Genomic DNA, 16,253 nt, shown 5'->3' on the forward strand with positions numbered 1-16,253 from the left:
CCCCTGCATCGGCAGGCGGACTCTCAACCACTGCGCCACCAGGGAAGCCCATGATAACTTTTTTTTTTTTTTATAAATTTATTTATTCATTTATTTATTTTTGGCTGTGTTGGGTCTTCGTTTCTGTGCGAGGGCTTTCTCCAGTGGCGGCAAGCGGGGGCCACTCTTCATCGCGGTGCGCGGGCCTCTCACTGTCGCGGCCTCTCTTGCTGCGGAGCACAGGCTCCAGACGCGCAGAGCTCAGTATCTGTAGCTCACGGGCCCAGCTGCTCCGTGGCACGTGGGATCTTCCCAGACCAGGACTCGAACCCGTGTCCCCTGCATTGGCAGGCAGACTCTCAACCACTGCGCCACCAGGGAAGCCCCATGATAACTTTTTAAGTCCACAGCGGTGACAGTGGGGGGAGAGAAGGAACACCCACCTTCAAGACTGTGAAGTTATGATAAGAGGCAGCGTTGAGGGTGGGATCCAAGGTACAGCTATCTGCCAGATTCTTGAAGAAACGAGCACAGGTTGTACTTTTACTCTCCAGGAAACCTTAGAAATAAGGGAGTGGTACATGAGAAAGCCTATTTTAAACTGAACAAAAAGGCTGGCGCTTGTACTCCAGGCTCACCTGCAGGATTGCTCTCAGCACAGAGTCCCCCAGCTCCGACTCCTGCAGGCTGCCTCAGCAAGCCTATTACAGACCACTTGGGGAAGTAAGTCAGAATGGGGTCCCCAGCCTAAACAAAGTACAGCAGAAATTTATTCACAGCGAGATTGGACTAACTCCACCAGAAAAGAATAAGCAGAAACAAGTTAACTCAATAGGTTGTTAACATGGACAATACTGCCCTCCAAAAGAGCTGACAGTGGCTTACCTAGTTGCAGGTGGGTATCTCAAAGATACCTCGTCAATTGTCAGTATGTGGGGGAAAACAAAACCAAACGATCCCTCCCCCTTTTGTAGGCTCACCCTGTAAAAAGGTGGTGGTGACTGGGTTTGGAATGTTGAAGTGAATGATTCACCTCCAAACTCTGTAGCCAGGGCCTGGAAGCTGGTTGCATTGACCTTTTGGAGCTTCTGGAAATACGTTAATTTTGCTAAAATAATTTTAAAAAGAAAAGGGGTTTAGATAAAATAAAATCATTTTTAAGTATCTGGCATACCAAGAAACTAATCTTTAAAAATATTTTTATTGAGGCGTAAAATATACAGAGTAAAGTATGCAAATGCACTAATCTTAAGCATAAACTCAAAGAATTTTTAAACATTTATATACTTTTATTACTACCACTCAGAACATTTTCCCAGGTTCCCAATCAATACGCCATCTTCAGAGATAATAACAATTTTGATTTCTATCACCTAATAATTAATTTGTAATTTGTTAATTCAATTATTGCTTTAGTATTAAGATCTAAGAATACGACCAACGAATGCCAGTCAGTTCCATGCCTCTGATGCCAGGAATGTGTATGATTAGCAATTTGTGATGAAAATAGGAGTCTCAGTAATGCACACATTTGTCCCATACCAGAGGAGTCTCTAGTACAACAAAATGGTACTGTTTCCATAGGAAGATGGCAGAGTTGGAGACAATATTTGACTTGTCCTCTCCAAGTCTTCCAATCTCCTCTAAACTTCAACTAACCAGTCCTCATAATAAGGCTTCCATCTCTCAAGTATATGGATTTGTTGTATTTTATTCCTTTCACCTTATAATTTCTACATTCAAGATTTTTCAAATACACTCAAAGGGTATTTTCTCTAACAATTCTGTAATTTATATTATAGCAATGTATAAATCTATCCAAGCTCCTGCAGCCATCTCCTTATGGCACTTCAGAACCAGGAGAGAGATGTAGGTAAAAGCCTCTGACATTCTCCCCTGCCCAGAGGGTGGCCTGTAATGAACAACACTCTGCTTTACCACCCAAGTTTTCTGCTAACTTGAAAAAGGGATGTAGCAGAAAATTGGCCCATACTAGTTTCTTTCTTTCTTCATAATTACGGTCATTTGGACAGATTCAAAAGGAAATCAAGACATGTATCACCAAAAGCTAATGAAGATGCCACATAAGCTTGACCTTTATCCTCTGTGATCACAAAGTCCTACTCATTTGACTTTTCAGCTTTCTGACGGAACACGAAATGAAGATAACTCTCAATTCTGGGGCCTTTCAGGCTACTCACTTTCTATCTGTCTCCTAGATCTTTATTACTCAAAGTGTGGTGTACAGACTAGCAGCCCCAGCATTACCTGGGATGTTGTCAGAAATTCAGAATCTTAAGCCATGCTCCAGAACTACTGAATCAGAATGTGCATGTTAACAAGATCTCCAGGTGATGTGGGTGCATACTAGGATTGAAAAGCCTCGCTCTGGAACAGGTGATGCTAGTGCTGCTGGTCTGCAGACCACCTTCTTCCATCTCTGATCCGAAATGTTCAAATTTTAAAGCTTCCAGGAGCTGTTTAATATTTCCTTCAGAACTCATACCCTGAAAACCACATGGAAGAAATACTTACCTCATTTAAAAATGTAGTTATTTCTATCTTTATAAATGAAAGAAAAGTTAAGCTAAAAAAGAAGGTACGTTGACGGGCTTCCCTGGTGGCGCAGTGGTTGAGAGTCCATCTGCTGATGCAGGGTACAGGGGTGTGTGCCCCAGTCCGGGAGGATCCCACATGCCACGGAGCGGCTGGGCCCGTGAGCCATGACCGCTGAGCCTGCGCTCCGCAACGGGAGAGGCCACAACAGTGAGAGGCCCGTATACCAAAAAAAAAAAAAAAAAGGTATGTTGAGATGGATAATATCCATCTGAATATTTTTTTCGTGGCTTAAAAGAGTAAGAGAACGTTAACATTTTTGTCTCTCACTGTAGTGCAGGGATATTGGTGGTAGGGATGGTAAGCGGGAATAATGCAGATAAGAAGCACAGGCTAAGGATAAATAGAATTTCTACCTAAAATTTCTACCATCATATATGGTATATTATACCCAACAGGACTTAAAGGTATTTAGACTTAGATTGATACAATTTCAGATGTGGAAGGAAGCCCAGAGATCATCTGGTCCAATTCCATTAGGAAATTTCGATCCTAAGAGGTAAATGAGTTGCAAAAGGCCACAGAGCCATCTGGCAGAGCCAGGAGTAGATCACAGATCTCCCGATTCCTGGTCTAGGATTTTTCCCACTCTATCATGTTTTACAGCCTCTAGCAATGTCTGTTACTGATGATTATTATCAGCAAATATTAAGCACCGTGGGCAAAGATATGGTCCATCCTTTCCATGCTCCGACAATTTACCTGGGGAGACACAACATTCATATAAAATGATAACAATTCAAAGTATCATATAAGTTCTAAAGGAGTGACTCTCAGGTGTTGCTGGGGAAAGAAAGTTCAGAAACACTGGTCTGGAAACAGTATAGCATGGGAAGCAGGAGGGGATTAAAAGCAGGCAGCACCAGTTGAACGCTACTGAGATATCCCTGGAGCATTTTCATGAGGCTAGAACTAGAAAGCAACGGGAGATTTGGAAAGGATGGGAAAGCTGCAGCTTTATTTTATTAATTTATTTTTTATTTATTTTTGCTGTGTTGGGTCTTCGTTTCTGTGAGAGGGCTTTCTCTAGTTGTGGCAAGCAGGGGTCACTCTTCATCCCGGTGCGCGGGCCTCTCACTATCGCGGCCTCTCTTGTTGCAGAGCACAGGCTCCAGACGTACAGGCCCAGTAGTTGTGTCTCACGGGCCTAGCTGCTCTGTGGCATGTGGGACTCTCCCAGACCAGGGCTCGAACCCGTGTCTCCCGCACTAGCAGGCAGACTCTCAACCACTGCGCCAACAGGGAAGCCCTGCAGCCTTAGTTTAAAATGCAGCATTTGCCTTGCTCCCTTTACCTTCTCACAACCTGAATGGCCGCAAGGCTCCTGATAACTGCTTCCAAATTCAAGTCCCCTCAAACCCAAACTTGGTTGCTTTAGGAAACAAATATAGTTTTGCAATTTATTTTCTAACAGATGAAACCAGGATGAGCTGACTTCCAGAGTGTAAGGGACATTTAAGTCTATTTTATGTGAGAACATTATCTTGCTTCTTAGACAATAAATTAAAAAAAGATATTTTAGATGTACATCTTTAAAAATGTTATACTCATCACCAACAAATTTTTAAGTCTATTTATTTATTTATTTAGGCTGTGTTGGGTATTCGCTGCCTGCTTTGCTGCTGGGCTTTTCTCTAGTTGCGGCGAGCGGGGCCCACTCTTCCCTGTGGTGCACAAGCTTCTCACTGCGGTGGCCTATCCTGCTGTGGAGCACGGGCCCTAGGCGTACGGACTTCAGCAGTTGTGGCACGCAGGTTCAGTAGTTGTGGCACACAGGCTTAGCTGCTCCACAGCATGTGGGATCTTCCCAGACCAGGGCTCGAATCTGTGTCCCCTGCATTGGCAGGCGGATTCTTAACCACCGCGCCACCCCAGAAGCCATCTAAGTCTATTTAAAAACCTTAATAACAACTACCTTTCATTTTTATTGCACTCTACAGTTATAGAGCACTTTCACATTCAGAATTAGTGATATTATTTCTCATTCTGCAGTTGAAGAAATGAGCCTGGAAATTTGTTCAAGACTGTGCAGCTGGTAAGTAAATGAAGGGCTGAGACCCAAGTCAAATGCTCTTTCCCCTATATTGTTGCCTCTTAAAATAAAAACAAGGTTGATGTAGACTCATTTGTCAAAGACATTCATTCGTATTATTTGGTGCCTCTTATGTCAGGCACTGGGGATTCAGTGAGCCCCTTCATGGAGATTGTAGAAAGTGGGAGACATTATCTGTAATCCTCTGAGCTAAGAGGGCTGACTGAAATTAAAGTTCTGTATGGGTTTTCTGATCCACAGCCAAGAGGGCAAAAGAGATTGCCAATGTTCACTAATAAGAGAAAACAGAAGGGGCAGGGGGACAAGTGGAAGGAGAGGGAGCATGATAGAGATCCAAAGGAGGGGAAAAAAAAGTTTAAAAAACAAAGAAAAGGAATAAACGTCAGAGACTAAGCTAACCCTCAGTAAATGTTAGGCAATAGGAATAGCCGACATATTTCTACTCACAGTTGTTCACATGGACACAAAACTGCTTAATTCCATTTGAATCCATGAAAACTCTTGAAGGAAATGGGGAATTACTTCGGAAGATAAGAGAGTTGTCTACACACACCCAACTTGAAGACCTGAGGAAACAGGAGGGAGAATAGATACATTTAGAATGAGGATTAGGTCCAAAGAAGGGTGCCCCACCGGTATCAGTCAGATGCCAAAGACAGGACTCCTTGGGCAGCCACAGGACAGTACGAAGATTCTATTCTATTGGCCAGCCCTGCTCTAGAGCACCATAAGTGGAACGGCTCTCCTGGGAAAAACCAAGGTAGTTCCATTCCCAGGAGTGGAAGTGGGGATGGGAGGCACGAAGGCTAACTCTTCCTACTTCCAAATGTTACTTATTCTATTGCCCCAATCCCCTTTAGGATTCAACCTGAGCATCGCAGCTCACCTCACGCTGCCTGGAAGGCAGAAGGAGAAAACTGTCCTGGGATGGAGAAGATAGCAGTCCCTGTCGCAGCAGCAATTCATATCGCAGGCACCGGGAGTCAAGTCACAGACACAAATCGGTAAGACTATAAAAGTACAACATAAAACAGAGCAAATGGGGTGTGCATCCCCAAACTCTTCCAAGTGTTAATTCCCCTTCTTCCAACAACCCCACTCCTTACTTTATGGGAATTCACTTTGTTCACAGAATTTGGATCTAAGTCAGCAGTTTCCAATCCCGCATCCTCTCCCCTCACCTGGGAAGAGATCCACGGTCCTATTCCCAGGCGCCGAGGGAGTCACGACAGTAGGACTCACTGTAGAGACGCCCGGCACCTCCGAGGAGGATTGAAGGGTCTCGCCCTGCGTCCTTGGCCCCAGGTCCGATTGGGTGGACACTGCCCCAGACGGGGACGGAGATGGCTGAGGCCGGACGCCCTCGGGGACCATCAGGAAGAACACATGCAGCAGCGCGAGCTGCGAGGTAAACATGCAGTAATACAGACGTCTCCACCAAATAGTTTGAGGTGGGTTTCGGTGGTCTCTAGACGCGTCGCTAGAGAGTGGGTGGGAGGAGTCGCATGGCGTCTGACGTCATCCGTATGCGTCTGCTCATTGGCTCATGGCAATGGCCGAGCGCTCTTCAGCCAATAGAAGGCGGCGTTGTTACAGATCCTTCAGCATCTTTCAGCCTGCGCCCTCCTCCTTAGGCCAAGCCCGGCACTGTCTCCGTCGCTCGGCAACCGCCGAACTGGCAGAGGAACCCTTGTCTCTTCTCTCCGCTGAGTGGCAGTAGGAGTTCAGCCCAATGCCCATTGTGCACAGACTTCGCGGCCCAGAGGGCAGAGCCCTTCCTTGATAGAGGGAAGCCTCAGAGGCTGCAACTAGAATTGCGTATCTTTTTCACTCCGGATTCTAACGGTGAGAATCCTTTTCTTTCTTTCTTTTTTTTTTTTTAAGTATGAGCCCATTTTTAGAGAGCTCGTTTTATTTATTTAAACTTTTATTATTTATTTATTTGGCTGCATTGGTCCTAGATTGCTGCGTGGGGGCTTTCTCTAGTTGCAGCAAGCCGGGGAGCGGGGGCTACTCTTCCTTGCTATGCGTGGGCTTCTCATTGCGGTGCCTTCTCTTGTTGCGGAGCATGGGCTCTAGGCACGCGGGCTTCAGTAGTTGTGGCACACAGGCTCAGTAGTTGTGGCTCGTGGGCTCTAGATTGCAGGCCCAGTAGTTGTGGCGCACGAGCTTAGTTACCCCACAGCATGTGGGATCTTCCTGGACCAGGGCTCGAACCCGTGTCCCCTACATTGGCAGGCGAATTTTTTTGTTGTTTATTTTAGTTTTGGCTGCGTTGTGTCTTCGTTGCTGCGCATGGGCTTTCTCTAGTTATGCCGAGCGGGGGCTACTCTTCGTTGCGGTGCGCAGGCTTCTCATTGCGGTGGCTTTTTTCTTGTGGTGGAGCACGGGCTCTAGGCGGCCAGGCCTCAGTAGCTTTAGCTCTCAGGCTCAGTAGTTGTGGCGCACGGGCTTAGTTGATCCGCAGCATGTGGGATCTTCCCAGACCAGGGCTCGAACCCATGTCCCCTGCACTGGCAGGCGGATTCTTAAGCACTGCGCCACCAGGGAGGTCTGAGAATCCTTTTCTAAAGGATAATCTTAGGGAGGAAATCACACTGACGGTCACACTGAGAACTTCTTTAAATTTAAAATTTAGCCAAGGGACGGAGAAGAAAACTTATTTTTTGCTATTATTATAAATCGCCACTTCTTTTTTTTTCTTTTTGGCTGCCACGCGGGGCTTGAGGGACCTTAGTTCCCCGATTCCCCGATCAAGGATCAAACCCAGACCCCTGCCACTGAGCATGCCAAGTCCTAACCACTGGACTGCCAAGGAATTCCTTAAATTGCCACTTTTTGTAGCCCTCTTTAGAAAGTTTTGTTTTTTCCCAGGAGTCGTGTGCCTCTTCTGATTCCCTAGAACAGCACTGTCCAATAGAACTTTCTGCAGTGTGGGAAATGTTCTGTATGTACACTGTTCAGTATTGCAGCTACAGGCTATTTGTGGCTACTGCGCACTTGACACGTGGCTAATGTGACTGAGGAGCTGACTTTTAAATTTTTAATTAATTCAAAGTTAACCACACATGACTCGTATTTAGCATATTGGATAGTACAACTCTAGGATATCAAAATCTTGTTCCTGCTAGACTCACTGTTTTTGTCAATCTGCACAGTCCTGATATCTGGATTATTTCAATTGCTTGGTTGGGGATATAAATTAAGATCTGTTAAGAGTTACCTAACATCTAATACCCTTACCAAAACCTAGCTAATACCTTCTTTTCCAAGTGAATCGCTTAGGCAGATAAATTTTAGGGCACCTGACCTTGCTTACATTCTCTGACAAGATATTGATATTCTGTTGTTTTGAAGTCAGTGGCTAAATGTATCTCTGTGTTATAAACGTTCTCAAAATCTTTTTATGTGATTGTGTGTTGGACTGCTATAAGAGCTATCTATATTTGTGTTTGGGCATAAAATATTTATCTACCTTTTTAGTAATTTCTGTAGGAAAAGGCCACGTTCATATTATTCAAATTATATGCATTTATCAGAATATAAGCTCCACAAAGCAGAGGGTTTTGTCTGTTTTGTTCACTGTTTGTATCCCCTGCCTAGAACAGTGCCTAGGACATGTTAGATATGCATTAAATATTTTTTAAAAGATTGTTTTGTTGAACTCTTTAGATTTAGCTGCTATGAATATTTAGTGTTTATATGATTTCAGGATTGCATTTATTTATATAAAATTTCTATTGTAAACCAATTGGAGACCATTTTAGATTTCCAAGTTTGCATTTTACTCTTTAATTCTCAATCAGTGGTAAATCAGTGATAAGTTATTAATGAATTTATTAGTGTTGGCAAAAGAGCCTGTTGATTGAAGTAATTTCAGGGTTGAGTGTAGGGAAATAACATTTCAAGATTACTGAGTTACTTTTTCTTATTTTTGAATTTTAGCACTTTATATATTTTTAAAATACTCTTTTTTGTTATAGTTGAGCAAAAATATTATTTATATTTTGTTGTGATATGTTTTTGGGAATCTCTGTAATGTGGAACTCTCAGGTCTTTTGAGATATTAAAATCTGGAAGATAATTTTGAGGAATGACAATGAAACTTATTCACATGTGTCACGCAGATGCCAATTTCAACATGGGGATTGAGTCTTAAATTGAAATAGCTTAATATGATATCACCTCAGAAGCAGAGATTTCCAAAAAAGATCATATGATACTAGCAGCTGTCTGTGTTTGGTACTAAAAGAGTTCAATATGTGCTTAGAAATTTAACCAAGAGGTTGAATCAAGATGGCAGACTGAGAACAAGTTCTAGCCTCTCCTGACTCCTCCCCTCTTTAGAAAATCTCTAAAAATTACAGGAAAGTTAGATGAATACACCCTCTCATATGCATCCATGCACATACGTTGATATTGAAAAACATGAAGGAGTGCTCTCAATGGCCCAGACATTATGACAATCTTTGAAAAAAGAAGGCCAACGGGACTGGAATATAGTTGGACAAACAAAAGTTGCATAAACAGAGGCTTAGTATAGAAGTAGGAGTGGCTCTTGGGGGTGTTCTAAGCACACAGAAAGAAGCTATTGATATCTGTAGGGCCCTTGGACAATTGAGTTATTGATTGAGGTATCACTGTAGGAAGAGTCAGATAGGTCAGCCTCTCAACCTTGCTTCCATGTGAAAGCAGTGGATCGAAGAACTTGCTCCTGAAGAAGGCAGGGACAGTCATGTAGGCACTTTTGTTAAAAAGATAGAACAGGGCCCTGATGGCTTTTGACAACTAGGGGGAAGAGAGAGGCCCCACATCTTGAAGACTGGTATCAACTCCCTTTATCAAGCTGCACACCCAACATTCCCTCCTCCACAAATCTACCAAAAATATAGTTTTAAAAGGACATATTACTTTCAAAAGAGCAATAATAAGACTCACACCTGACTTTTTAACAGAAATAAGGAAATCCATGAAAAGTGGAATAATGTTTTAAAAGAAGTTAACCTAGAAATCTATACCCAGCAAAATAGACTTCAAAATGAAGATACAAATGTGTTTAGAAAATGAAAATTGAGGAAAAAAACTTTTTTGTTACAGACCCACACAAAGAATTGTTAAAGGGAGTTATTCAGGCTCAAGGAAAAATGATCCCAGATGGAAGCACAGAAATGCAGGAATAAATTAAGAGCAATGGAAAGGATAAATACAAGGTCAGTATATAAAACTCAATTGTATTCCTATATTATAGCAATAACAAATTAGAAAATAATAAATTTTAGGTGATAAAATTTATAATAATATAAAAAATTAAATACCTATGAATAAATCTAAAATAGTACAAGATCTCTTCATATCAAACTATATACTATTTCTGAGAGGAATTAAAGAAAACCTAAATAAATGGAGGGCTGCACCAAATTCAGGCTAGGAAGACTTTTAATGAAAACATATTACTTCTTCCAAATTGATGTATAGATTCGGTGCAGTCCCAATAAAAATTGACATTTTGTGGTAAAAATTGACAAGCTGATTTCAAATTTACAGTTGACCATTGAATAACATGGCTTTGAGCTGTGTGGGTCCCCTTACATGTAGATTTTTTTCGATGGTAAATACTAAGTTACTAGATGATCTATGGATTTTCGACTGGGTAGGGGTTGGCACTCCCAACTCCCTCGTTGTTCAAGGGTAAACTGTATATGTAATTGCAAAAGGCCAAGAATAGCCAAGAGAGTCTCAAAGAAGAACAAAGTTGGAGGGCCTATACCTACCATATATCACCTCTTATTATTGAGACAGACTCATTATTAGGATAAAATGGTACAGCTTTGGCTCTAAGATAGACAAATAGACCAATAGAAAAGAATAGAGGCCAGAAACAAACCGACACACATATAGCCTTTTGACTTATGACAAAAGTGATACTGCAGTGCAGTGAGGAAGTGTGAGCTTATCAATAAATTATGCTGGGTCAATTGGATATTCATAAGACCACAGTGTGTCTTGACTCCTAGCTATGTATACCCAAACATCAATTTCACATAGATTGTAGACTTAGGTAAAACAACAAAACTACTACAAGATAACATGAGAGAACATCCTTATGATCTGGGGAAGGCGAATATTTCTTAAACTGTACAGAAAAATCACTGATCATTAAAAGATTGATAAATAGTTTATCATTAAAGTTGAGAACTTCTCTTATAAAAATATGCCATTAAGAGAATAAAAATTCAAGCTTCTCAGTTTTTTTTCCTTAAGAAAATAAGCAATGACTATGCATTGAATCATTTTCATCAACTGATATTTTTTAAATTAAATTTTAAAGTTTGTGATAAGTGTATATTCACATGAAGTTGTAGGATATAATACAAGGAGATACTGTGTACCCCCTAAAGATAACAACTTGCAAAACTATGGTACACACAACCAGAATATTGGCATTCATACAATCCACCCATTTTCTTCAGATCTTCCCAGTTTTACTTTTACACGTGCGTGCGCATATATTAAGTTCTATGCAGTTTTATCACATGTGGTTTCATGCATCCACCACCACAGTAAAGATTCAAAGCAGTTCCATCACCACAAAGTTCCTTCCTGTTGTTCTTTCATAACCATTCCCACCCCACCCCCCACTCTCTCTCCCCAGAATGCATTTTTAACCATCATTAATTTTTATAATAACCATGATTAAAGTAACTATGTAATTTATTTATTTTTTAAAATGTTTAATTTTTAAAAAAAAATTTTTAATTTTTTTGGCTGCATTGGGTCTTCGTTGCTGCACGCGGGCTTTCTCTAGTTGCGGCGAGTGGGGGCTACTGTTCGTGGTGGTACGCAGGCTTCTCATTGTGGTGGCTTCTCTTGTTGTGAAGCTCAGGCTCTAGGCACGTGGGCTTCAGTAGTTGTGGCACATGGGCTCAGTAGTTGTGGCTCGTGGGCTCTAGAGTGCAGGCTCAGTAGTTGTGGCACACGGGCTTAGTTGCTCTGCGGCATGTGGGATCTTCCCGGACCGGGGCTTGAACCCATGTACCCTGCATTGGCAGGTGGATTCTTAACCACTGCGCCACCAGGGAAGTCCAATAACTGTGTAATTTAAACAGTGGTTCACAAGCATTTATCCAAGTCAATCAAATAAATGGTGCCTATATGTTTAACAGAAAGCGAAAGTTTAGTAACTCTGGAGGAATTAATTTCGTTGCTTATTAAGAGATTAATAAACAAAGAATACATTATAGAAGGAAGAAATATGTTTTCACTTTGAAACCACTTAAAAAAATTTCTTTAGCTGTTAGTATTAATAGTATTATACTAATTAGACACTGCCTACCATTCCTAAATAGAAACTCACTTATGATGTTATCCTTCTCCTTAATGCAGGAGGGGTATCTATTCCTTTTCTTTTCCATTCTTTTCTTTTTTTACTTTTCTTCCTCATTTCATCCTTTGGAGACTGTCTATAGTCCCACCTTTTCTCCAGTCTGAATCTTGAGTAGACTGATAATTGCTAACCGCATACCCATTCTCCTTTCTCTCAAATAAACAGTCCCAATTTTCTACTGAGCACAATGTAGCCGAAAGATGACTACATTGCAGCAATTTGGAGTTTTGCATATAGTTCTGACCAAAGAGATATACATTAATGAACTGATGGGACTTCAGGGAAATCTCTTGAGAAATGAAGGCTGTTCCCCCTTTTCCTCCCTTCTCTATCCTGCTGCTTAAATTTTGAGTGAAATGGCTGGAGCTTTAGCTGTCATTTTGGAACATGGGAAGACATGTAAGTAAAGCTAAGCAGCAAAATGGAAGAAACCCAGATCCCTGACACCCATAAAAACTTTGTGCCTGCACAGGACTTGCTACCTCTGGACTTCTTTCGTATGTAAGAGAAATAATTTTGTAAAGGAAATCGTAACATATTTTAGCAGCTTACCCATACTTTCATAATAATTAGAACTCTCAAAGACTGATTCACATGATTACTTTAAATATATTTACATATTTAAATCAGAATTTTTACTAGAAACTAAGGTAGAATTTAAACTAGAGTTAAATTAGAATCTCTGTGTTGGTGTCTATTGATTATCTTTTGTCATTCAGTTTGTGATCTTAGGTTATAGGTATGATGGATTTTTGGTCAAAACTTGGACATTTTGGTTATTATGTTATGGGGCTCTGTATTTTAATTTACTTCTCTTTTAGCCAGCTTCCTCTGATACTACTGTGGAAGGTATGTGCTGCCCCATTACTCCCAGGTGGCAATGAAAGTCCTGGTTCCCCATTGATACCCAAGGGAGCAACACTGCTTGTTACTGCTGGGTGGGAGTGAGAGCCAGCTTCCTCCAAGTCTGGGATGTATAAGGCAAAAATAAATCCTAGGGAACTCATCACTGTGTCTTTTCTAGGGTCTCTAGGTCACCAACCAATCTGCCTTTTTCTCTCCATCTTATAGAATCTTCTTATTTTTTTATATACAGTGTCTAGAGTTTTCAATTGTACTTAACCAGCAAGAATATGGAAAAATATATCTATTCATTCCTCCTTGAAGCATTTATGTGTTTTATTACAGAGAGGCGTTGCTGAATCCCTCATGCTGCCAAAACTGGAAGTCCTTCTTTCTGCTTTTGTCCCTTAAACATTTTTTTCCTTCCCTCCACTTTTACAATTTCTATCACTAGTTTAACTAATAATCATCTTCAGTAATATAAGTTAAAAAATAAAATGTAACTGTATTCAAAGCATTCTAGTTACCTATTTGTGCATAACAAACCATACCAAAATTTTGTGGCATAAAGTGACAGCTACTTTATTGTCATTATGGATTCTCTGGGTCAGGAATTTGGGCAGGGTACAGCAGAGATGGCTTATCTTTGGTTCATGATGTCTGAGGTCTCTGCTGGCAAGACTTGAAGAGCTGGGGGAGACTTTACTGGCTGGGGTCCAGAGTCATCTGTAGGTTTCCTACTCACATGTCTGGTGCCTGGGCTGGGAATACCTGAAGACTGGGTTTAGTTGGGCCTATTAACTGGAATGCCTATTATGTGGTCTCTCTTTGTGGTTTAGGCTTCCTCACAGTATGGCAGCCTCAGGATAGTTGGACTTTTTAAATGGTGGCTCAGGGCTTCAGGAGTGAGTGTTCTAGTGAACAAGGCAGAACCTGAATGGCCTTTTTGATATAGACTTAAAAGCCATATAGTGTCACTTCTACTTTACTTCATTGGCTGAAGAAGTTTCAAGCCTACTCAGAGTACTATATGGACAACCCCCCTGACCTCTCTGTGGGAGGTGTGTAAAAAAATTGAAGCCAATTTTTTAAACTGCCACAAAATGTATACAAACTTTGAATATCTTTTATACAGAAAGTTTTAATTAAAGTAAATGTAAAAAAGTTTACAAACAATGCCTTCAAGAAATTATTATTCTTCTAGAAAAAGACCTACAAAAACAAATCCAAAACAATTAAGAAAATGGTCATAGGTACATACATATTGATGATTACCTTAAACGTGAATGGATTAAATGAATACTACAAGCAACTCTATACCAAGAAAATGGCCAACCTAGAAGAAATGGACAAATTCATAGAAAGGTACAACCTAGAAAGAAATTAAAGATGATGCAAACAGATGGAGAGATATACTGTGTCTTAGATTGGAAGAATCAACATTGCGAAAATGACTATACTAGCCAAAGCAATCTACGGATAAAATGCAGTCCCTATCAAACTACCAATGGCATTTTTCACAGAACTAGAACAAAGAATTTCACAATTTATATGGAAACACAAAAGACCATGAACAGCCAAAGCAATCTTGAGAAAGAAAAATGGAGCTGGATGATTCAGGCTCCCTGACTTCAGACTATACTACAAAGCTACAGTAATCGAGACAGAAATACAAGTATCGTATATTAACGCATATATGTGGAACCTAGAAAATGGTACAGATGAACCGGTTTGCAGAGCAGAAATTGAGACACAGAAGTAGAGAAAAAACGTATGGACACCAAGCAGGGAAGGCAGCAGTGGGTGGTGGTGGTGGTGTGATGAATTGAGAGATTGGGATTGACATGTATACACTGATGTGTATAAAATGGATGACTAATAAGAAAAAATAAACATAAAAAACCAAAACAAACAAAAAAAGAAATTATTTTTCTTTGAATATATTCAATATTATCTGCTAAGTTCAAAGGCAAAACATAATAATGACTATCAAAATTTAAGTTAAATTTAGTTAAATATAATTGAAAGTTTTTTGAAATTTAATTATTATAAATTTTTTCTATAAACCTAAACCTATTCATAATTGTAGCTATCAATGTGAAGAATAGGTGTTGTGTTTAATATATGTTTTACCTAGACTTACATATATACAGATTTAGGATATTATTAAATTGTTTAATATTGTAAATTTTTCCTCAGATACCATGTGCAACTGTTGTAAAAACTGTGCTAAATTATGAATATTGGATGTAGAGAGTTCAAGACAATGAACACTCTGCTCTATGACAAATAGTTTGCTATTCAAAAATCTATTGTGGTCATGATATTTGAGAGAAAAGATATGATGAGCTAATTTTTTTTCTTACCTAATTATTTCTCCAACTCAAATGCTCCTCATACTCTGAAGCATTGTCCACCTCTGATATCAGCAGTGCCACAGTCCTCAATTCTTCATTTGAACATAGTTGTCTTTCATGGACACAGGGTAGTGTAGCAGAGTGTTTCTCTGGTGCCTAGATGGTGTGAATCACAGCAGCAGATGTGTTGGATTGTGAATTGCCCAGTGTCATCACTGAGCACTGGGTCCTGAGTGACAGAAGTACCAATGTGATTTTTACCAAATTCATCATTTATGGTTTTCTGGTTTATGGGTCCATCTAAGGTGCAGGACTAGGGCAGGGGCCCCTTGCCTGTGTTTGAAGGCATTACCACTTCTCTGGGAGCATGATCTTTCAAACTTTGTCTAGTCATACTCACTGCTAGCTCTAGTTCAGAGTTTATAATCCAGGAAGCTTCCAAGAACATGAAGTTCCTTCAACAGAGTTTCCACAGTAAATTATGCCCCAGCTTAGGTTCAGAAGTTGATAGGATGCTCATTTGTCCCATAACATGGAGCTCTAACATCAGGGGTTGTGATCACACTTGGTACTCACAATGTTTGCTGACCTTTAGAGGTGAGTCGTAGCTTTGGTACATTGAATTTTCTTATTTGAGGGGAAAACGGACTCATTTAATCAAGCAAAACTCTTGTATCAGTGAGCCTAGACAACCTCCAAAATGTAAGGCCTCTATTTGTATTTATTCTCTAGAATTTCTTCTCTGTATCTGAGTACTGTGGTCAGAATTCAGTCTAGAGATGACCTCAAGATCTCTACCTCCTGTTTGGAAGTTGTCTAGGAATTTCCTGCAAATAATATGTATGCAGTTCATACTTTACAATCATAAAGATTTATTTTAATTAATACCCATTTCGTTGGGAAAGAACTCTCTCACTAGTCAATCAGCCATAGAAGAACTCAAAATGTGTTCTGGGGGCTTCCCTGGTGGCGCAGTGGCTGAGAGTCCGCCTGCCGATGCAGGGGACACGGGTCCGTGCCC

General features: G+C 40.7%; 2 protein-coding genes across 8 annotated transcripts in view; one reads left to right on the forward strand and one right to left on the reverse strand.

Moving 5' to 3' along the window:
• Nucleotides 1-16,253, reverse strand: part of TCTN3 (tectonic family member 3) — a 40,228-nt gene that overhangs the window by 22,770 nt on the left and 1,205 nt on the right. For 2 of the 4 annotated variants that reach the window (XM_024750665.1, XM_024750667.1), the window contains exons 1-6: nucleotides 5,830-6,141; nucleotides 5,535-5,658; nucleotides 5,096-5,214; nucleotides 960-1,087; nucleotides 618-726; nucleotides 423-538 (exon numbers count right to left, since the gene is read on the reverse strand). In XM_024750665.1, the coding sequence (XP_024606433.1) occupies nucleotides 423-538; nucleotides 618-726; nucleotides 960-1,087; nucleotides 5,096-5,214; nucleotides 5,535-5,658; nucleotides 5,830-6,064 (831 nt within the window). In that variant the 5' untranslated portion in view covers nucleotides 6,065-6,141. Of the gene's footprint in view, nucleotides 1-422; nucleotides 539-617; nucleotides 727-959; nucleotides 1,088-5,095; nucleotides 5,215-5,534; nucleotides 5,659-5,829; nucleotides 6,149-16,253 lie in introns of those variants that run through there. The other 2 variants (XM_024750666.1, XM_024750668.1) reach the window with 2 other exon arrangements.
• ENTPD1 (ectonucleoside triphosphate diphosphohydrolase 1) overlaps nucleotides 6,264-16,253 on the forward strand; it is a 106,452-nt gene continuing 96,462 nt past the window's right edge. The window contains exons 1-2 of one of the 4 annotated variants that reach the window (XM_024750679.1): nucleotides 6,264-6,493; nucleotides 9,746-9,858. The gene's annotated coding sequence lies outside the window, so the exon portion shown is untranslated. The remainder of the gene's footprint in view (nucleotides 6,494-9,745; nucleotides 9,859-16,253) is intronic. The other 3 variants (XM_024750676.1, XM_024750673.1, XM_024750677.1) reach the window with 3 other exon arrangements.

The sequence above is a fragment of the Neophocaena asiaeorientalis genome, unplaced genomic scaffold (assembly GCF_003031525.2).
Source record: "Neophocaena asiaeorientalis asiaeorientalis breed wild unplaced genomic scaffold, Neophocaena_asiaeorientalis_V1.1 scaffold807, whole genome shotgun sequence".
In the NCBI taxonomy this organism is placed as follows: Eukaryota; Metazoa; Chordata; class Mammalia; order Artiodactyla; family Phocoenidae; genus Neophocaena; species Neophocaena asiaeorientalis.